The 22,283-nt window shown below is 44.7% G+C and overlaps 2 protein-coding genes and 1 pseudogene across 3 annotated transcripts; 2 read left to right on the top strand and 1 right to left on the bottom strand.

Annotated features, from left to right (window-relative positions):
- Positions 1 to 2,553, top strand: part of LOC136459145 (protein SOSEKI 1-like) — a 37,583-nt pseudogene extending 35,030 nt beyond the window's left edge.
- On the top strand, positions 545 to 1,724 carry LOC136459146 (uncharacterized). 2 transcript variants are annotated; one of them, XM_066459044.1, is made up of 4 exons: positions 545 to 667; positions 742 to 1,131; positions 1,219 to 1,455; positions 1,569 to 1,724. In XM_066459044.1, the coding sequence occupies exons 2-4, from the start codon at positions 964 to 966 to the stop codon at positions 1,656 to 1,658; spliced, it is 495 nt and encodes a 164-aa protein (XP_066315141.1). In that variant the 5' UTR covers positions 545 to 667; positions 742 to 963; the 3' UTR covers positions 1,659 to 1,724. The 2 variants fall into 2 exon arrangements, with proteins under 2 accessions (XP_066315141.1, XP_066315140.1); XM_066459043.1 differs by having other exon boundaries at positions 558 to 667; positions 745 to 1,131.
- A 1,253-nt stretch (positions 2,554 to 3,806) lies between the features above and the next one.
- Positions 3,807 to 15,314, bottom strand: LOC136456655 (protein STICHEL-like). The gene is made up of 7 exons (XM_066456578.1): positions 14,804 to 15,314; positions 11,968 to 13,996; positions 11,035 to 11,254; positions 7,278 to 7,841; positions 5,525 to 6,206; positions 5,118 to 5,193; positions 3,807 to 5,034 (listed from the first exon to the last, which is right to left on the bottom strand). Exons 2-7 carry the CDS (start codon positions 13,921 to 13,923, stop codon positions 5,002 to 5,004), a joined length of 3,531 nt encoding a protein of 1,176 aa, XP_066312675.1. The 5' UTR covers positions 13,924 to 13,996; positions 14,804 to 15,314; the 3' UTR covers positions 3,807 to 5,001.
- Positions 15,315 to 22,283: the final 6,969 nt, after the last annotated feature.

A 22,283-nucleotide genomic window follows, 5' to 3' on the forward strand; every position in this document is an offset into this window, starting at 1 on the left:
CCGGCATTGTCACGTACGCATCGAAGACAGAGCCAGCCTACTCGTTTGATCACTACGCCGTCGCCCTCGATGCAGAGTACCCCAACAAGGTGGCACGGGTGAAGGCAGAGTTTTGGGTAAGTCTCACTCGCACAACATTGCTCAATACGTCGCATTCATTGGACTTTTCTTGAAATAATGAATGGATACATCGCTTTTGTATGCAGACTTATTACAGATGCGATGAGGGATTTGAGCCCAGGGCGGAGCAGGTGAGTACCAAAGCCTGTAAAAAACTCGTCACCGACATACATCACGAGGCGCGCATCCAGGCCATCGTAACCTACTACGGGTCGAAGCTTGGAGAGAGGAAAACTAAGAAAGACGCAAGAGAGATGCAGCTGACCCGAGAGCAGTACCTTGAGGTAAATGAAGAACATCAATATTGATTCATTTTGAGATTAAGTTGATTTAATTTTATCTTCTTATATGTTCAATACTTGATGACGTGTAGATAATTCCCTGATGGTGCCAAGCGTATCCCGAGTGCTGGACGATGATGGTGGAGAGGTGGTTCACGGAGGAGTACCTCAAGATGCACAGGGATGATTGGGATCATCGTTTGCAGATGCAAGGTCCAGCACACCATCAAGACAGCCGCAGCCTCGCCGGATACAAACAAGCATGGGTACACGAATTTATTTATCTATTGTGACGCTCAGTTCTGCCTGATTTGTAATCATCGTGTTGTCTTTCTCGCAGTAGGCGTCACATAGTGGTCAGGTTTGCTTAGACTTCTAGGCATGATGTATAGCCCACAAGGGCAAGGCGACGTCCAACGTCTCCTTCAACCTGGAGGACCCGCCCGAGGCATACACGAACCTGAGTGTCCACTCCCGCATCAGTGAGTATACTGAGGTGGCGAGGTCGCTCCATGGACCAGACCATGATCCGAGCACCTAGGACTTCGATGGAGAGGCCGTCATGAGGGCGGGGCAAGGCAAGAAGCATGAGCGGTTCTGGCTTGGCGACGGCGTCATCGACACGGCCTCTACTCCCTCTCTCTCCCAGATCCGAGCATGGAGCACGAGCGAGAGCCCGGCCATTCGCACACGGCCGATCGCTGCACAACACCGGGTCGACGCACTCGAGGTTATTCCTGTTTTACTCGTCATATATTGATCTTTACACATCTTAATTAGCTTTGCATTACTGAAACATTGGAGTGAAATATTGCAGACCCGGCTGGAACATGAAATGAGGCAACGTCGGGAGCTGGAGGCCAGGCTTCAGAAGATGCCGGCCCAGCTGGAGGCCGAGCGGGCCGAGCGGGAGGCCGAGCGGCAGGTCCAGGCGCAGAGGCTGACGGACATTACAGAGTTCCTACAAGGGCTTGAGCAACGTGTGGGCTTCTCTCTGCCAGCTGGGCTGTTGGTTCCACCTCCGTCTCCGCGTCCTACAGCTCCAGCTACTCCTGTGAGTATGAAATTTTTTACTTTCGCTTGTGCTTTGCTTATATGGCCTCTACCTTCCTAGATTAGCTATCTAAATAATTTTATCTCGCATGCAATCTTTTCTTCTATGTGCAGTCTCCATCTGACGGTGGTTCGAATAATCCACCTCATGCAGCTCCGAATGATGAAGCTGGGCCTTCACCACAGTCGCAGTGGCAGAGATGAGTGCACGTTGTATTTTTTTCATTTGTTGTTCACTTGGTGATGGACTTGTGATGCACTTGTGGATTTATTTAGATGGACTTGAGCACTTATTATTATATATGTGATATATATTGTGATGGATGTGATATGTGCGGATGGATGTGTGGATGGATGAGATATATATGTGATGGATCATGGATGAAATATATGTGATGAATGAGATATATATGTGATATATGTTTGTATGAATTTATTTGTCACGATGGAATGTAAAAAAATAAAAATTACTGTTTTAGGCCACTTTGCCGAGTGTTGCACTCGGTAAAGGACCCCGTTGCCGAGTGACATGGTCACAGCACTCGGCAAAGCTGGAAAAATAGGCGTTCGGAAAACCATTTTTCCAGCTTTACCGAGTGCCATGACCATGACACTCGGCAAAGATTTAAAAAAAAATTCAAACTGTGCTGAGTGCTGGCCAGAGGGCACTCGGCAAAGAATTTTTTTTAAAAAAAAATAAATTTTGCCGAGCGTCGGAAAGGGGGCACTCGACAAAGAATTTTTAGAAAAAAAAAATAAAACATCTTTGCCGAGGGCCGGATAGAGGGCACTCGGCAAATAATTTTTTTTTAAAAAAATAAAAAAACTTTGCCGAGTGCCTGCAGGGTTGGCACTCGGCAAAGCGACCGTCAACGGGGCCGGCGCCGTGACGGTCGCTTTTCTTTGTCGAGTGCCCCGGGGCTCTCGGCAAAGCCTTTGCCGAGTGCCCGATAAAAAACACTCGGCAAAGAGGGTTTTACCGATTAATTTTTTACCGTGTGTTCTTTACCGAGTGCCGCACTCGATAAAGGTTTTGCCAAGTGCGGCAAAGAACCTGAATCCAGCAGTGTCCGCTGTCTTCCTGCTCACGGAATCCTGACGGGATCCGATCGTCAACTGAACTGATTGCTCTTCTAGCTGATCTCAGAAATGAATTCAATCCACTAATGTTGCGGGATGGGATGTACATGGTGCGTGCGGATCGAATGAAGAAGCGACTTTGGGATCATTTTGTCTAGTTCTGGCAGTGTGCAGCAATACATACCTGTTTGTCTCGACATTTTGGTTGCTTCTTCTGTGAATAATATATGAGTTTCTGTATTATTTGATCGCCTCTGTTCATCGATTTTTGGGTTAACAGTGTCTGCTTTCTGCTTTGGACCGTTCCTAAGCTTTCAGGTAGCCAAGTAAATATATAAACTCGACCGGTCCATCGGATCATGCCATGGCATGCGTTTGTCTTGAGCTGTAACGGTCATGACTCATCAGATACGGTGGTGGCGGCGCAGTTATTTTGCCAAGCAAACAGGGCGTGGGACAGTTACGTGCATTCGTGTATAGTACATGGTTCATCATGATTCATGACGTACGGTGCGGGGGAGTAGCAGCTATGAGCCTACGACGACATGTAGGCACGAATCGTGAATTCGTGACGGAGCACGTAGGCAAGCTACGGCCGGGCACTCTTCATGTAATTGTCGGCGGGGCGCGAAGAGAGGACCGAGCCCGGCCAGGTGGACGTCGGCGTCGGCAGCACGATGGGGGAGGGGCAGAGAGAGGGCGGCCGGCAATTAACCAGCGCGCGGAAGGCAAGAGGCATTGCGGGGAAGTGTGAGGGGATGCCCTCATGCCCGGGCGGCCGGGCCACGCCCACGCCACCATTCCTGCTCGGCGGGACCCATATTACGTGAGAAATCACGTAGCAGATGCATCATAAGTTCATCATAACCAAACAAACCATCTCCAGAACCAACGTTTGATTGGCGACCAACGTTTTCTTGCGATACTCGAACAACAAGGCGGCGGAATCAACCAAAAAAGCCACCGAATCCTTCGATGATACTGATGATGACTATTACTAGCACAAATAACACACCGGTTGGCGCCCGCCTTGGCACAAGAGACCAAAAAACTGACCATTCATTCAGATACTACCGCCCACGCAATCACCCCCAGCTAATCATAGCAAAGCCTAAAATTAAGCCAGCCCAGCCAGCCAGCCAGCCAGCCAGGCTGTGAAACTCCAAAGCCTCATCAAAGGCCACGCGTCCTCCGCCTAAACAAAGGCCCCGCCACCAGCTAGCTATATATGCCCGGCCTATCCCTCCCGCCCTTTCCCATCCCAACAAGCCCAGCTCGCTAGTTTCGTGCTCCTCTTCTCCTCCTTCCCATATCTCGAGCACCGAAACCTATCGAGAAGCTAGCTAGCGAGATGGCGGCAACCCTCAGGCTCAGGATCCTCGCCGCGGCCGCCGCCGTCGTGGCCTCGTCGCTCGTCGGCGTCGCCACCGCGTCCGAGGCGGCGCCGGCTCCCGGCCCCGCCAGCCCCAGCACCGGGGCCGCCGCCGCCGTGACTGCTGGTCCGGCGCTCGCTATCGGCACGTTCGCCGTGGCCGCCGTTGGGTACCTCTTCAGCTGAGCTGGGTTGCCGTTGCGCGCGTCGTCTTCATCGCTACTTACTTGATTGTTGTTGCCAGTATTTTCATGTTGGGTGTGCTTTGATCGGTTGACGTACGCGAGTTGCCGGTTGGGAGTGTGTGCATCTTGGATTCTTGGTTCATGTACTCTCCATCGATCGACCTGTTTACACAGCTATATATATGAAGTAATGCAGTGAGTTTATATTCATTGCGTTTTGTGTGAGATAAACATGGCATATTAAGCAGCAACACGTCAACATTGCAATCCACTGCCGGGGTACAACGGTAGATTAGATAGAGAATGTCCAGTGTTAGCATAGTAGTAGAATAGAGGGTTTTAAACCACCGATACAAAATGATAAATCTACACAAATGCAGGAGTTACTAGTATTTGTACAAACTTGATAAAATCACAACTTATCGACGTAAGGTCCTCCTTTGTTCTAACAAAAAGACTTGGTACAATAACAATGTAAAGTAAATTCAACTGCTGTCAAAAACAGTACAAAAAAATGCTGAAAAATAAGTGCGTCTCGTCAACTTGCTAATCAATGTTTCCTAACTGCGCTGACGGCCTCACGCCTCAGCCCTGTGACTTGGCAAGGGGTTACACATCCAAATGTCTGTACAAGAGGCATAGATGGATCAGAATGGCTTGGTAAAATCCGCATGTCCAACGTCTCTGCTGGGTATGAAGTATCTAACTTTTATCACCCTCTGCTGAGTTCAAGCGTTGAAAATGCTGAACCCTCAGCAGCATTAATGCATGGAAAAATTAACGAATCAGTCTTCATAAATCCTCTAGAAAGAATGAAGCAAGGCAGTCTTCGTGAGGCACATGCATATCTTCAAACGTTCCTCTACAATCCAGGGCCACAATACTCGTTTTATCGTCGTCAATTGCCAACTTAAGATGACCTCAACCGTGTCTGCCCTTTGCCCTGAATCGAGAACATGAATGGAATGAAATGTGACGTATGATAGCCAAAAGAAATATCTTCATATGAGTGCATTTCAAATTTACCTTTCTCCTTTTCATTTTTTCAGCTTTCCAGCATGGGAAGAGCCCATGGCAACCAGGTGCTCCGGACTCAGAAACCCTGTAAATCAGGCATGGAAATAGTGAGTGTTACAAGCTGAAATGTAGAAAGTAAAGAAGACACAAACTTTTGTGAACCATGAAACACATAGAAACTTTTGTTGAAAGTTGACTATGGAGATGTATAATGCTAAGGAGAGATGCTTCAATGCCACCTCCAAAGTCAGTTAATTTGACTAAAAAATAAGAAATTCTGTCAGTGTGCTGCCCTTTGTAAGTTGTATGCAGCTACATTTATGCAGTTGTTTACTTTTTCTAGTAGCACTGCCAATCTTCTAAAGACAAGATAAAAAACTATCATGCAGATTACAAATAGTAAATATGTTACTTACACGCTCTCATTGTCACAATTTGCCAAATGGTTATTTCTATGCAAAAGGCTTGGTGAAATGGCATAACCATTCTCCATCTGTACATTTTGACTTTTATGGGGACCATGACTGTCACTGATCTTTAAGGCTTTCAGTTCATCGGACAGATCCTTGTCAACATGCCTTGAGGTAACAATGCTGGCCACTAAGGACCTCCCATGATGCTGACCACCATTTTGTGGAAGAATTTGATTTCTCTCAGGTCTAGCTTGATTTAACATACCAGGCATGGTTTTTTCAGCAGCCTGGAGCCATGCGCTCTCTAACCTTTGTTCATCAAGAGCTGATATCTTCAACTGTTCAACAGAAACATCCTGGCCTCTTGTTCTGTGCATTCCTGAATTTTCATCAGAGATGATCATGGGAACATTGCTTGGCTGCACTCCACCAGCACCTGATAGATTCAGAACACCCTTTCGACGTTCACTGTTCGTTGAACAACTCAAGACATCAGATTCAGCTGTCTCATCCGGGTATGTCTCATGCTTTAGTCCTCCAGCAAGAAATTCTTGCATTAAACAAATCCTGACTTCCACATTGCACTTCAGTACAGTTTCCATTGCATTTCTGATGCTGCTAATAAATCTTTGGGCTCGAAACTTTATATCATTGTCCTCAAATGCTATAAAAGCAACAATGGTACCTGAAATGAAGTAATACCAAAATCAAGTTTGGGCAGATGAACAGCTGCGCACCAGGAAAGAACAAATAAGTGGCAAGAAAAACGAAGAAAATTTCCTTGTTGGTCTCTCGTTTATTCATGAGTGTTCCTATTTGCATGCCACGGATTTTTCAAGCATCATTTACATGCTCAACATACAGATTTAGTCACAATTACGCATCAAATATGCTGAACCTGTCAAGCAGCAGGGTCAGTATTGTTGCTTGCACTGCCAGTGACTAAGAATGCCGAATTTGGATGTAAAGAATTGGAGACTTCAAGGTACCTAGACTTAAAGTTGCAATAAAAAATAGGCTTCTTGAAAACATAGTAAGCAAAAGTTGATTAGTAACTTAGAGATACAGATACTAAATAGCCCAATATAAATTGCCTTTCTATCACATCTTTCTTTTAAACCATAGAACTAAGCTCGATACATCAACAAATAATTAGGTGGAATTCCTTTCCAGCCCGATGTTTGAAACATATATGCTCTAGTTCAATAAAACAATGAATGAATTTTATCAATTACATACATTACCATGGGCTAGTGTGTAACAATATGGTTAGTCTTTCTGCATCTTTCACCTAATTTGGACTTCGTATTCAGTATTTACTGATTCAACTAAGTACAGTTTGTCAAGCTATAGTGCAATTTCTGTTTTGAAGCTAATGGCTACAAAAGAAAAGCTGGAACCTGAACTTAAGTGTTGACAACTCTGACGATTGCATTTATTTCGTCATGGAGTTGGGACCGCAAGCAAAAGATGTAATGCAACTGCATTCAGCTTTTGCGGCAGCTTAGTTACCCTAAGTTTTCGCATATTGTAAAGTCGGAATCCAGAAATTCTCATTCTGGGTTTCTGACTCGAGCTTTAGGCCATCAAAGTTTTAAAATGATGCAGTGGAATTAAGATGCCCTACATGGTCAGGAAGCTCCAGCTCTAATCCAGTGGTCAGAAGTACTAGAGCAAACTTGTAACTGTAAGTTGTAAACGAAAGGCCTTAAAACATTAACATGGCTGGGACAAGAATGAGAATACAGTGCTTTACCTTCACATTCTTTGACAGATGCTAGTTTCCCATGATCATAGAGAAGCTGCCGCAATGTCTTGGAGTGGCAGTTCTCTATGCACTTCCTCCAAATTCGGGTAAGGTTATCTGAGATTCCACTATTCATAGCCTTTTGCTCAGAAGAAATACTTATTTGAGCAGAATCCAATAATGCTCTATCAACAGACCTACACTCAGCATAAATCATGTTTTCATTGGGTCCCATCCTGGAGGACAATGAAGCAAGGCCCTGAGGACTAGAGTGCCCACTGGTTGTTTTCAGATCCACTATTTTCTTTGAATCAGGAAAAGTGGATAATTTATGAGATGTAGTCCTGCTCGCAGAGGATTCTCTCACTGCTTCCATCACGGTTTCACTGGTTGCTTTAGCACTTTGCTTACTGCTGCATCTTGATTGAGTTATTTCTGAATTATGACCAGAACCAAGCTGGAGTAAAGCAGCAGTGAACCAGGTCGAACGCTCGCTTGAAAGTCTTATCTGCTTTTCAGCGTCAGAAAGAATCTTCAGCGCTTGTTGTAATCTTTCCAATTCAGCATCAGTTACTAAAGAATGCAGCAAACATGTTAGAACTTCAGAATTCAGATAAATCTTTCTTGTTTAGATCAACACACGTTCAAGAATGCACTATATTGCAACAGATTGACAGATCACAGATCCATTGTACCAATCTCAATTGGAGCGACAAGATAGATTACAAGTGCTGGTGCCACACAAAAAATACATAGCCATAATCCATACTGGCAAGGTTACTAAGTTTAAGAGTTTACATCTGTTTCTTGGCACAGATATTGCAAAGAAGTACAAAGTAAATTGGCACTTTTGACTGAGTAGTTGTGTGATAGGCAGATGCACATTATTAATAAGAGCGATACTGATGTGCACCATTGAAATAAGCCAACTGTTTATGTAAAGAATACATAATGAATTTGTTTCTTTAGGGATATAGAACCTTGTAAGTCATAAACAAACTGCGATAATTTCATTTTCTGACAGTTACACAGAAGAAATAAAAGTAGCCGAGCAACACACCTATATACAACAACAACAACAAAGCCTTTAAGTCCCAAACAAGTTGGGGTAGGCTAGAGTTGAAACACACTAGAAGTAATCAAGGTTCAGGCACGTGAATAGCTGTCTTCCAAGCACTCCTATCTAAGGCTAAGTCTTTGGGTATATTCCATCCTTTCAAGTCTCCTTTTATTGCCTCTACCCAAGTCAACTTCGGTCTTCCTCTGTCTCTCTTCACGTTACTATCCTGGCTTAGGATTCCACTACGCACCGGTGTCTTTGGAGGTCTCTGTTGGATATGTCCAAACCATCTCAACCGGTGTTGGACAAGCTTTTCTTCAATTGGTGCTACCCCTAATCTATCACGTATATCATCGTTCCAAACTCGATCCCTTCTTATATGACCGCAAATCCAACGCAACATTCGCATTTCCGCGACACTTATCTGTTGAACATGTCGTCTTTTCGTAGGCTAACATTCTGCACCATACAACATAGCAGGTCTAATCGCCGTCCTATAATATTTGCCTTTTAGCTTCTGTGGTACCCTTTTGTCACATAGGACACCAGATACTTGGCGCCACTTCATCCACCCTGCTTTGATTCTATGGCTAACATCTTCATCAATATCTCCGTTTCTCTGTAGCACTGATCCTAAATATCGAAAGGTATCCTTCCTAGGCACTACTTGACCTTCCAAACTAATATCTTTCTCCTCCTGAGTAGTAGGGCCAAAGTCACATCTCATATACTCAGTTTTAGATCTACTGAGTTTAAAACCTTTGGACTCCAAAGTCTCCCGCCATAACTCCAGTTTCTGATTCACTCTTGTTCGACTTTCATCAACTAGCACTACATCGTCCGCGAAAAGCATACACCAAGGGATGTCCCCTTGTATGTCCTTGTGACATCATCCATCACTAAGGCAAACAAATAAGGGCTCAAAGCTGACCCTTAATGTAGTCATATCCTAATCGGGAAGTCATCCGTGTCTCCATCACTTGTTCGAACTCTAGTCACAACATTGTTGTACATGTCCTTAATGAGCCCGACGTACTTCGTTGGGACTTTATGTTTGTCCAAAGCCCACCACATGATATTCCTTGGTATTCTATTATAAGCCTTCTCCAAGTCAATAAAAACCATGTGTAGGTCCTTCTTCTTCTCCCTATACCGCGCCATCACTTGTCTTATTAAGAAAATGGCTTACATGGTTGATCTTCCGGGCATGAAACCAAATTGGTTCATAGAGACCCGCGTTATTGCTCTCAAGCGATGCTCGATAACTCTCTCCCATAGCTTCATAGTATGGCTCATCAACTTAATTCCCCGGTAATTAGTACAACTTTGAATATCCCCTTTATTCTTGTAGATCGGTACCAATATACTTCTTCTCCACTCATCAAGTATCTTGTTCGATCGAAAAATATGGTTGAACAGCTTGGTTAGCCATACTATAGCTATGTCCCAGAGGCATCTCCACACCTCGATTGGGATACCATCCGGTCCCATCGCTTTACCTCCTTTCATCCTTTTCAACACCTCTTTGACCTCAGATTCTTGGATTCTCCGCACAAAGCGCCTATTGGTGTCATCAAAAGAGTCATCCAACTGAAAGGTTGTGTCCGTATTCTCACCATTGAACAATTTGTCAAAATACTCTTGCCATCGATGTCAGATCTCATCCTCCTTCACCAAGAGATGCTCCCTTTCATCCTTAATGCACTTAACTTGGTTAAAGTCCCTTGTCTTTCTCTCACGAACCCTAGCCTTTCGGGTTTCATCTCCATTAGAATGGCTAGATTTAACGTTGGCTCGCCACGCCTATCACAACCCTCCTCCTTTACCAGGGCTTGGGACCTGCTATGTCGAGACAACATAGGCGGAGTTGCAACATACCTATATACACTAAATTTAAACATATTGTGGAAAAATGATCTAAGGGTTGCACACATTTAAAAGCCATATGAGTCAGACCCTGAAGCTAAAGATGTTAGATAATAAAACTAGTAAAACAGAGAGCACAGTATCTAACAAATATGATGCAAGTGGAAACAATTGTGCTTCTCAATAAAAGTGTATTAAATTATGGTCATTGAAGGCATCCAGGCCTGCATTGATTCATGAGAAAAGTATTAATTATATTTAAAATGGTGGGCATGACTGCATAACTGTTTTGTTCTACATGAGTCCTTGAAAAATTCATCATCTCCTCAGCAAGAAAATTAAGTACTATCCAATCAGTGTATTTTCTTAGTATAAACATAAGCATTACAGCTCAATTGTCAATTCATTTCATATTTTTTATAAAAGGTGCTAAAACATCAAATATCACTAAGTTTCATATGTTTACCGTTGCAACCAGACAAGATAATAGTAGAGAAGCTGAATGTATCAGTTTACTTTGTCAGACAATCACATTTACTTGTCTTCATAGTATTACTAATGCAATTTCATAAGATCAACAAAGTTGTTAATTAACATCTTTATTCTAAAAGGAAAGAATTCATAAACATTTATCAGGCATTAGAATCTTAAGTACAGTGTGTTACCTCCACAACAAAGGAGTGGAAACTCCAAATACACTAATGCACAACATTAAAAAAGAATGATGATACTGAATGCCTGGCTCCATAAGAAAAACACACTTAACGAGTAAAGCATGAACAGTGAGTCAGCGACACAAAAGATGGATTTTGAAAGGATTGCATCAGAAAGTTGACTCACTATTTCGACCACCGATTCCATCTCCACCGCAAGTAGGGTCCGCCAATCTATAGGTCCCAGCAATGATGTCCATTATGAGCCCAGCTAATTGTGACATTAATGCCATTGGATCGACACCAGAATCCATCAGCTCTCTCGACCTTTTGACTGTTTCGGCAGTGTCTGATGACATGGCTATCTCCAATAGGTCAAGGAGTTTCTCCTCAGACACAACCCCAACCTGTAAAGCATAGTTAAAGTTTGTGTGACTGATCTAAATATGGCATTACCATTATGACTTCCAAGTTGCTACAGCTATAGAGGGAATCCTATAGGGTGTTTGGTTTGAGAAATTACTCCATTCTAGAATCTAGATGAGGTGGTGCATTATGAGTCCATTACTCAAATTTAATGGAATGACTCCATTCCTCATACTAGTACTAATTATTAGCTTGTGAGGAATGAGGTGATGATGGATCAACCCATTCCATTCCACAAACCAAACAAAAAAGCGAGGAGGAAGAAGATGATGGACTAACTCATTCCTCAAACCAAATGCCCTATTAGAGTTCTGCTTTCCATTAAAGAATGAACTACAAACGTACAGTAAGTGAGAAAGGGAAGGAGGGAGAGTTCAAACAATCTAATCCAACGAGTTTGTGATTTGTGAATGTTCATTCCAGAGAAAACAGAAAGAGAAGGCTCATGAATCCGTAATCGAAAAACAAGACATTGAGTAGAGTACATTGAATGAAAACAAAGCCTATTTTGCATATATCTACATAACATATGGTAATCACTAATCAGTGTGTTTATGTCTTCATACTTCACGATGAACTTATCTAAGCATAATCCGTTTAGACATGTGCAAGTCCCAATAATACCTCATTGAAGCAACAGAACAGAGAAATTTCATAGTTTAAAAAATATCCAACAATCTGAAAAATAACTTACCAGATCATTTACAAGTGATGGTGTTATCTTCTTCCCTAGTAAACACAACTGATCTAACATTGTCTCTGCATCTCTCAATGATCCATCCGAATTTAGCGCTATTAAATCTAGAGCAGCCAATTCAACGTCAAGGTTTTCCTTCATAGCAATTTTCCTCAGCCGGCATACTATGTCAATGTCTTTGATCTTGGAGAACATGTACTTTTGACAACGTGATATGACAGAACGGGGAAGGTTTTCAGGGTCTATTGTTATAAATATGAAGACAACACGAGGTAATGGTTCATCAAGAAATTTCATAAATGCTGACCAGACTTTAGAAGATACCATATGGCATTCATCGACGACAAATACTTTGTACCGCGAAGAAGTTGCAGATGCTGGTATATTTTCAATCAAGTGCCTTACTCTGTTTATACCTTTTCTGTTGGTAGCATCAACCTCAATTAGATTAATTCCATTTCCAGTGAAAAAATCACTACACTCGGTACAAACTCCACAGGGCTTGGTCTCTCCAGTAGCAGTACAACTTAAAGCTGCTGAAAGTATTCTTGCAGAAGATGTTTTTCCTGTCCCACGAGGCCCATGGAACAGATATGCTGGAGCTATTCTTTCCCTTGTGATCGCATTACTAAGTGACTGTACAACAAAGTTTTGACCAACAATTTCAAGAAATGACCTTGGTCGATATTTTTGGCTCAAGCTTCTGTGATCTGAAACTACATGATCAGCTCCACTCACAGAGAGTGCAATCCCATCCTGGCTTTTACAGCTTGACCACCTTCTGCCATCCAAACGGCTCAAAGCTTCCAGATCTAATTCTCCAAAGATGGTCGATACTTCATCACTAGCTGAATCAAATGATGAATAAGCAAAATGACTACTATCACCCAACAGTGGTACACCTTGGGAAGATTTTTTAAGATATCCATATTTATTGGAGCCTGATGATTTCTTTCTCCCATGCATTGTCTGACTTCCACACAAAAGACTGCTGCCTTTTCTTCTAAGTGTATCAGAAAGTGAAGGAGAACAACTCCTTTCAGATCCCTTGTGTTTACTCCTCTTTGACCAATAACAAGGAATGCCACACCTCTGATTTGCCAACAGTTCTGGTTGGTTCAGCCCATCGTCATCAAGTGAAGCAGCAGTTGTTCCATCCCATGAGCCTACAGTGCTAGGATTCCTCCCTTTGTACCTGTAATAGGAGCTAGTGGAGACCGGAGTACAGGAGAAGGAAGATCCTTCTCTTCTTGGCACTCTCAACAGCTTAGAAGGATTTGTTGAGCTAAAACACCCTGATGCAGCAAACAGTGGTGATGTAGAGCGAGAAAAATACCCTACTTTCTGAAGCTGCTCATGAGTCTCTGAGTTGTAGTTCTCAGTATCCTCAGACTGCTCACCAGAGTTCACATGGAGATCTAGCAACTTTGAAACGGTCGAATTTCTCATAGCTCCTTTCTTTGAGAATGAACTTCTCCTCACCCTTCTAACAGTTCTTTTAACAGGAGTGCATGAATTCGAACCTTGAACACTGTATATGCTGACAGGAACTTCCAGACATGTGTCACTCCTAGAGTCCATACCGTTAGAAATACATGGGCTTTCCAGACTACAGTCTGCTGAGGCTTGTCTGTCGTCCACATCTAACTTCACTCCACTTTCACTAGATTTGTTAGAATGGTGTCTCCAGTTGTAGAGATAAACGTTTTTTCTTTTCTTTTCACTTTTGGGCGGTGCTGCAGCTGGCTCTGTGTGCTTTTCTGACAAACTACTGCCAACCTCATTGTGATTTATAACACCAGAAGTTATCAAGAATGATTTAGAGCTTAACGGGGACCTCCAGGATGAGCATGTTTCAGGATCACGCAAGAAATGTGCCTTTCTCAAGGCAATAAGTTCCTTCTTCAGGTGAAGCTCACTGGGACCAACACACCCTTCAACCATAGTGGCCATAACTGAAGAACGAGATATATTTACAAATTAAAAAGATAGGTATTGTCCAAGCAGGCCAATGTAGTATATCCCACTGCAATAGATCGGTTATGAACAATGTCAAAGATTACCTTGATTAAACCTGAATGGTATATGCAAAGCATATATAAGAACAACAAATGTAATAATTAACAAACATAAGAGTTCCTATCTACCTAAGAAGGAGTAATGTGCACAAACTATGGAACAATGGATCCATGAACCAGAGAGCAATCCAGAAAGTGCACTCTACTGTGGTATAAGTCGAAAATCAATACCCACATTCCTTTTACATTTAAAAGTACTATAAGGTCTTGTTTGGATGTAGTCGGATTCACATTAATCCACATGTGTTGGGGTGGATTGGAGTGACACTTAAATTAAATTCCACCCCAATCCACCTCAACACATGTAGATTGAGGTGAATTCGACAACATCCAAACAAGGCCTAAACAGTAGAATTCACATGTATTTTGCTACCTTGATTAAAAAAAAAACATGCTTTATAGAGCTATTCCATATAACCACATGCAATTCACTCTGCAGTTCCAGAGGAGACACCTCTTCTGTTGTGCGTGTATCTACTGTATCAACTTAGCAGCAGAATGCAGCTCGTGCTGCCAGTTTTCTAAGACGTAGGGGTTGGCATCGTCTGACGTTGTCAAGCCAAACAGCCAAAAGTGCTATAACCTCTAGTATCTCGACAGATAGGAGTCGAAGAGACCTAAATCCCTTCTCGATTCTCCAAGAGCTGCTCCTATTACAATCCCCATTATTGTAGCGTTTGTGTACTTGTTGATCAATATTAATCAAAAAAAATTGGCATCATCCACCACTCAAGAAGTGGACGCTCTATCCGTACCTGTGTAGTCGGACTGAGGGAGTGCGGCAACTTCAGCCCAGTGAGTCGGGTTCTTCCCTCCCGGCGGCGGCGTGTCCCGTGGAGAGAGGCAGCGGTGGCGGCTCTGCGCTGCAGGCGGAGGGGCTATTTCTTGAACGGCGGCGGCGGGCGGAGCGGGGAACAAGCGGGTGCTCTGAACTCCAGGGTGCACTGCAGCGACGGCTGCTCACGCCAGGACTCCGGGCGGCGCAGTGGCCTGTATGGCCGGCATCACTGGGTGGTGGGGCGAACAGGCGGTGGGGGAATGCGGAGATCGCGCCGGCAGTGGGGACTCCGGGGAGGGAGTGCGGGATCAGAGGAGCGCGGCGTGGGGCAGGGAGACGGGCAGCGGTGAAGCTCCCATCTGGATCTGGACAGGGCTGGGACCTGGAAGAGGGGCAGAGCCGCAGAGAAGGCTGGGGTGCTGAGGGAGTGATGAGTGAGGTGATGGGAGACGGACAGCGGGACAGGGAAGACTGCTGGGAGGGCTGGGGACAGGATCGCAACTTGGGCCGGGCCTTTTCCATTTCTAATTTGCGGTTGGCGGGAAATGAATATGATTTCTAGCACCCCCACGGGAGAAAAAAAAAAGGGGGGGAAAGTACCATATACGGAGTACGTTGCTACGGTGAAACACTAATTGCGTTACTTTTTTCATGAAACAGAATTATGAAACACTTCGCTTTACCTTCTTAATATATGAAACACTAATTGCTACGGTGATCTCATGCACTAGACACAATAGCAACATTCAGGAACCACTGGCCGCGTCGTGGGCGTGGCGTGCAGGCGGTCAGCAAGTGCATACTACTCCGTACATCGCACGCTTGATCGGTCGCATCCCAATCGGTCGGTCCTTGCTGTCAAATCATGTGCAACGATTGATCGGGCATAGAGCCCCGCGTGCTTTTTGTTTTGGGACCACCACTTGATATTGCGAATCGCTCTTAAAAAGTACCGATGGATTCGAGTATATACTCCGGCTGTCCTAAAATATCTATGGTTTTTGTTTTTCGAAAAACAAATTTGATAAAATATATATTAAAAAATATTAATATTTATGGTACATGATTGGTATTATTGGAAAGATCTTTGAATCTAGTTATTTAATAAATTTATTTAGAGATACAAATGTTGCATGTATTTTCCACAACTCGAGTCAAATTTTCGACATGAAAATCAAAAGCGACAAATAATTTAGGCGTATATGCAACGGAAGTAGTAGTAGGTAGTACAGTATTTAGCATCACCACCGTAAACATGATCACAGATCACGTACAATGAATCCGGCACCAAATAAATAACGGATCACACTTGTATCGGTACGTCGTACGCAGTGTCATCATAACCTCCAAACGAAGAGCATGTGGGCGTGGGCGCGCACATCATGACCGCGCGGCGGCGGCCATGCACCCAAGCACATGCGCCGCGTATTTCCTTCTCCCCGCCAGTCCGGGCCACCTGGTAGCAGAACAAGTAGCCGAAAACCGCCGCGGCGACGGACACCGCGGGCCGTTCGGTTTACCGTTCGTGTTTTTTTTTTTTTTTTTTTTTTTTTTTTTAGCGGACGGTGTTTTTCTCTCACAACATTTCAGCGAGAACAATGTTTTTAGCCAATTTCAGCTAAGATTCAACGAGCCGAATGAAGCCGCTGCAGCAAGGGCCGGTGCGGCGGCCATGGCGCCGGACGTGGGCGCTGGGGCGGGCGCGTCGGCCGCAGAGGCCATGCCCAACAGGGACGAGGCGGCGGCGGCGGTGGCCATGGTTGCTACGAGGATCCTGCCGCTGGCCATCGTCTTGCCTAGATGAGGAGCTGAGGCAGGCGAGAGAAGCTAGTATCAACTTGTTGCCGTTGTTGTTTCCAACTTCGATGGATGGGCAAGCGGGAAGCACAAGAGGTTATAAGTAGCTGCGCGGCTGCGCCTGCGCCGGCCGGCGACCGCCTGTTGCCTAATGGAAGCTGGTGGCGAACAGGAGGGTGGCCGGCTGTAGCGTACCTGGCTTGCGTTCGAGAGCTTCGGGTGGTTACTTGATTGGCTTGGTAGTTGGCACTTCCAAGGTGGTTTTCGGCGCTGGTGCCTGTTGGCTTTGGTGCCTCGCCTGCAGGAGTGTGGGCTTTGGTCGGCGGGACTTATTATTGTTGCGAGAAAAATATACTGTTTTCGTGACTGAAAAGTATAACTGATTCTAGCTCTCAAGCCAACAGAGCCGTGGTCTGTGGCTGACGAGTTTGATGGAGCGGCGGAATTGTTTTTGGCAGCGCGAGCGAGCATCAGATGGTAGGAACTCGCGAGTCGCGTGCGAGCAGAATGTCGTGCCGGCTCGTGCTGTACTGCCATTGGGTGTCGCGTCGGGTCGGCGGCGGTGTAAACGATAGTGACCGTTGGGGTCTGAGATTGGTCCACGCCTCTTGACCCTGTTGGTCCAGTCTCAACGACTATTTCACGAGGTTTCTTGCACATTAAATAAGGTGATACGTCACTAAAAATGAAATCTTTGCAAGCGACGTTTCCAAGCCATCGGAATCCGGACGACGCTTGCGTTGAGGGGGAAAGTTTCATCCCCATGGATCCCGTGGAAAAAAGTCTACTTAACCCTCCACCTATCATACTTGGTCTACTTCACCCTCTCAACTATGAAACCGTCTGTTTTACCCCCTGAACTAGACGGTTTTAGATAGTTCAGGGGATAAAACAGACGGTTTCATAGTTGAGAGGGTGAAGTAGACCAAGTATGATAGGTGGGGGTTAAGTAGACTTTTTTTCGGATCCCGTGCGTCTCGCCTCCGCTTCCTCTTGCACCGCCTCCTCGATCAGCGGCGCGTCCTGCAGGGAGCTCCCGGACATTGCTCCAGGCTTCGCTGCGCCCGCCTCGACCTCCTCCTGCCGCTCGCGCGGGGGCGGGTCGGCCCGATCCGCGCCATGAACCGGCGTCGGAGCATGCGACTACTAGTCTTCTACTGTAGCAGCAGCAGAGCAGGAGCAGACGTCCGACGACGACAAGAGGCCGGACGGCTTGCCTGCTTCGCTTGCTGGCCTGCGGCATCTCGCGAAGTCGACGTCGATTATAGCATCGCCCGCGCACGTAGATCCAGCCTCTCCGGCTGAATCGGCGTGCCTGCCTCGACTAAGTCGTCAAGGCTCCCACCACCATCGCACCTGCGGGTTCCGCGGCCACCGAGCTTGACGACGCCCCAGCCTCTGGCCATGCACGCATATGGGAACTGCTCTGGTGTAAGGTGCGTGAGGAAGGGGGCAGCACGGGTCACGACCTCACGGGGAGCTTTTGGAGCCTCCGTTTTTCCAAAAAAAAATTATGAGTTTTTTTATTTTCTTGGCCCCACTCGCTGGCACCAGGAAACGTGTGGTACTTGGCCTGAGATAGACTATGCGAGTGCGTTTTTCATAGTTGATCCCTAGCATGCAGCTATACGGGGATAAAGTTTGATCTGAACACAACAAACGCTACAAAGTCATCTAGCATATTTGATCACAGAAAAACACAAGAATTAAATGCTATGACAAATCTATGAAACAGCGAAATGAAACTATCTCATTAAGAGAGAGTGTTTCATATTTCAGTTTCCAAGTGTAATAGTATTGGAAGCAGTGACATGAAATGTTGCATTGAGACTAGCCTTAGATTCTAATAAAAAAAAGAAGAAGCAAGTGACATTCTCAAACGCGTTGCTTTGGGGCTGATTCTCGATGCAACATTAGAGCGGGAAGTACGTTACTACACATCAGCGGTATCATACTCCATCTCATACAATACCACATAGGAATTTTGCTTATGTGGAGGAAAGAAAGAGGTGAGAGAAAAGAGGTCGTTGTTTTTCGAAACAACCACCTCATGAGATAAGATTTGGGACTATAGTACAATAGTTGTCTCATAGTAACATCACAGGATAGGGAACATGCAACGTCCCAACAAACTGGGCCCTTGTCTAGCCTCGGATGCACTTTTGCATGTTTTTACCTCCTGTGACGTTACTATATATATTTTTGACATTGCATATGAGGTGTATGCGGTGGTGTTGACTGGCTAGATCGACCTCAACCATTGCGAAGTGGTGTCGCTCGAGGTCACCCTCCCGACGGGCCACTACATCACTCTGTCAGCATTTGCAAACGTTGTAGTGACAACCTGGAGCCCTCAACCTTCACCGACCCCTCAGGTGTGAAGGCATCCGTAGGTGGCGCCTTCCCCTTGATAGCAATAGCAACGATGCCGCAATGGTAATGATACAATTAGGGCGTTTGTCCGTTCATCTAGACTACTCGCATCGCCCGCGCCACGCGCCCTTACCCGCATAGATTCGCCGTCTCCACCGCGCCTCCCGCTCGCACTCGCACTCGCACTCGCACTGCCCGCCACGGCCGCCTCCATCCGCTTGCCGTAGCCACTGCCCATGCCGCCGATGAGCTCCGCACCAGTGACTTTCTCTCCACTCCGTGGCATTGAGCTCCGTGTCGACGTCGAGCTCCACGTCGACGAGCCTCCATTCGCCCCAAGCAGCAAGTAGATGTTGCGCTAAAAACACATGTTACAACCGTATGTTTTATGTGTTTCAGATACATGGTGCAAATGTTTAATCTGGATGTTGCAAACATAGAACTAGTGTTGCATATTGTCGGTGCAGAAAGTGACCAACACGTAAATATTTGTAGTTTTGCCGTACGTTGTGATCGGATGTGGCCTAGCACTCAATGACACAGGGTTTATACTGGTTCAGGCAACGTGCCCTACGTCCAGTTTGAGTTGATCGGTGACTTTATTCCTGAGCCCAGGTGCTCAAAGTTTGTTGTGGGGTTACAAACGGAAGGGAGAAAGATGGGGGGTACAAGAGGTCGGGTCGGACTCTGGTCTAAAGGGCCGAGAGTGACGGGAGCTCCGCTATATGTTAAGTGTTCGAACGTTTGTTGTTCGTTGGGATCCTTCGTCGCTCGGATCGTGTGTGTTGTTCGAGTTGTTGTGGACTGATTCCTCTCTTCTTTGGGAGAGAGCGCATCCCCTTTTATAGATGAAGGGGATGGCCTTATAAGCGAGAGAGAGAGAGTGTATGTATGCTAAGTCTTGTTGCCCACGCCGTCGGGTACAGGATGATTGTAGGCGCTCATAACACTGTTAATGTCAGATGCATGTGGGAGGTTGCGTCGTCTTCTTCTAGCATGGCAGACGTCGGTGACTGCCATACTGTTGATGCCTAGAGGCATGCAAGGGGTGTTACCGTGTTCGTCTAGTATGTGAGTGTTGCGGGCGCCCACAACATTGTAGGGTAAATGTCGGCGCCCACAACACTACTTGGGATCTGACATGCCTGGAAGGTTGCAGGGCACTCTTCTGACATGTCCCGCCGGTACTGTCCTGTAGGTGTACAGGGTACGGTCCTTGGTATTGTGGTTGACTTTGAGTGCCCTACCTTACTTGCTCCATCCGTTTCATGGTCCTCACCGAGCGGGCGTACCCCATGATCATGCTCTTTCATCTCTATTTGAATAAATCTCTATAATGCTTTCATGTTATATTTGTCTGCTATAGTATGCTTTAGTTTGGGAGTGCTGATCTCACTTGCAAAGGCTTTTTAAATTAATCGTGGTGCTTAGGTTAAAATGTCTTCCTTAATCAAAATTAGACATGAAGTTTAGTTTGGTTATTGAACTAAAACTTGTTGTAGTAGATACTGGTTATTTTGTTGGACTAACTCCTACAGAAAACTCTTAAACTCAAATTGGAGAAGTCCTGAGATAAATTCACACCGGAGATGAAGCAAGGCACATGAATTCCAAAAACTTTGCACAAAGAAGACCTAGCTCATTCTTCATGGAAAGAAGAACTGTGAGTATCAAGATTTATTCACTTATCTTTTGTTGCAAGTTATCCTAGCCTTAAACCATGCTAGAATGCAGCCAACACATAAAAATTGTTAATAAATAAAATCTATGCTAAAGCAATCCTAAAACCGTCCTTTCATTAGCATAGAGGAAAACTACAAAAGTTATGGACAACAACCTATAATGCAAATTTGTTGTATTCCCTTGGGAATATGTCCACTAACATTTTGTAGGAAAGAATGAATATAAGCTATGCATGTCCATGGTTTGGTATGAACATGCGAACCCAAACCAAACCACCACTTCAGCTATGAAACAAGGAGAAAGATAAGTGCCACAAAAAGGATCTACAATAGAAGCGCTCACTCATATGAAGTGGATGAACAAATCAACGGGCTACAGTAATGTCGAAGGCAACCTAGCATTGAGCCTTTCCAGGACTCAAGCTAGGAGGCTAATGAGAAGCAAGGTGCAACCCACCTCGTATTAGCCAGAATACGCCCGCTTCCATCATCTTCAAAAAGACCAGCTCGCACGTCATCAACAAGGACAAGACAACGAGATGCCACTACATCATGGCATACATTCCTGTGCCAATAGACATCATCAATCAATGGTTCACTGCCAATTATGTCCCGTATGTTCGAGAAGGACCATGGTCACACAAAAGACATCTCTAGGTCATTGAAGATGAAGCTTTCACGCAAACACCAATGAAGTTCATTCTTTGATCTTCAAGACGGCCGGCGTATCGCTAACAAACAAAGAAGAAGAACTTTCTACAACGCCATTAGACAATCAAGGAAGAACTTGAGTTGCATCTCTAATGAACACCAATTCATTAACCAAGAATCAATAGAAATTAAGAAAGGTTGATGGAAGAAGAGCATCAAATTGTCTGTATCCTCATCTCTAGGATCGAGGCTTAATACAAGGAAAGGTCCTGCTTAACGGATTACGAGCTCTCGCCAACAAGTAAATCGGATAAGCCTCCTTCAGGTATGCTTGTCACTAATCATTTCAATAAAAAGAAGGAAAACATAAGGTATATCCAACCAAGCATTATGAAATATAGAATCACATTCATAGGAGAATTTTATCATCCAAACTTGATTCAGCATTTCACAAAATTCAAGTATGGGGGTAGAGTTCTTCAAAACATCTCATGTCATGTTGCTAGTTTGTCTTGGCCATCCCTACATTTATGATGAGCTCAACCACTAACAAGTAAAAATTTAAATAATCATGCTCCTTTGGGTCACCATATATAATCTTGTTTCTACTTGAATGAATCTCTTTAGTCTTTTAAGCTTTCTTGTTCTGTTACAAGTATGCTTTAGAATATTATTCAGACATGATTATTGAATCAAAACATACTTGTATAGAATTTAGTTGTATATATGGAGTAACCCTTGTAGGAAAGTATTCAAATTTTGTTGGGAATGGTAGGAGATCATTCGTAGAAATAGATCAAGGTTTAAGGTATTCTTCAAAATGATTTTACACATCTTTGCCTTAACCTTGTTGAAAATTTGAAGTAGTGGTGAACAATCAAGGAACATTATTTAAAACATGGGATAAAGATTCTATGTTAATTAAAATATTAAAACTAACTCTGTTATAGCATA

The sequence above is a fragment of the Miscanthus floridulus genome, chromosome 6 (assembly GCF_019320115.1).
Source record: "Miscanthus floridulus cultivar M001 chromosome 6, ASM1932011v1, whole genome shotgun sequence".
Lineage (NCBI taxonomy): Eukaryota > Viridiplantae > Streptophyta > Magnoliopsida > Poales > Poaceae > Miscanthus > Miscanthus floridulus.

Excerpts from the sequence above, each read along its gene's own strand:
- LOC136459146 (XM_066459044.1), top strand. The coding sequence starts at position 964 with ATGAGGGCGGGGCAAGGCAAGAAGCATGAGCGGTTCTGGCTTGGCGAC. Across the intron at positions 1,132-1,218 it reads ACCGGGTCGACGCACTCGAG|ACCCGGCTGGAACATGAAAT; the intron begins GTTATTCCTGTT and ends GAAATATTGCAG. Across the intron at positions 1,456-1,568 it reads CTACAGCTCCAGCTACTCCT|TCTCCATCTGACGGTGGTTC; the intron begins GTGAGTATGAAA and ends TTCTATGTGCAG.
- LOC136456655 (XM_066456578.1), bottom strand. The coding sequence starts at position 13,923 with ATGGCCACTATGGTTGAAGGGTGTGTTGGTCCCAGTGAGCTTCACCTG. Across the intron at positions 11,255-11,967 it reads CATCACTTGTAAATGATCTG|GTTGGGGTTGTGTCTGAGGA; the intron begins GTAAGTTATTTT and ends TATGCTTTACAG. Across the intron at positions 6,207-7,277 it reads ATCTGTCAAAGAATGTGAAG|GTACCATTGTTGCTTTTATA; the intron begins GTAAAGCACTGT and ends ACTTCATTTCAG.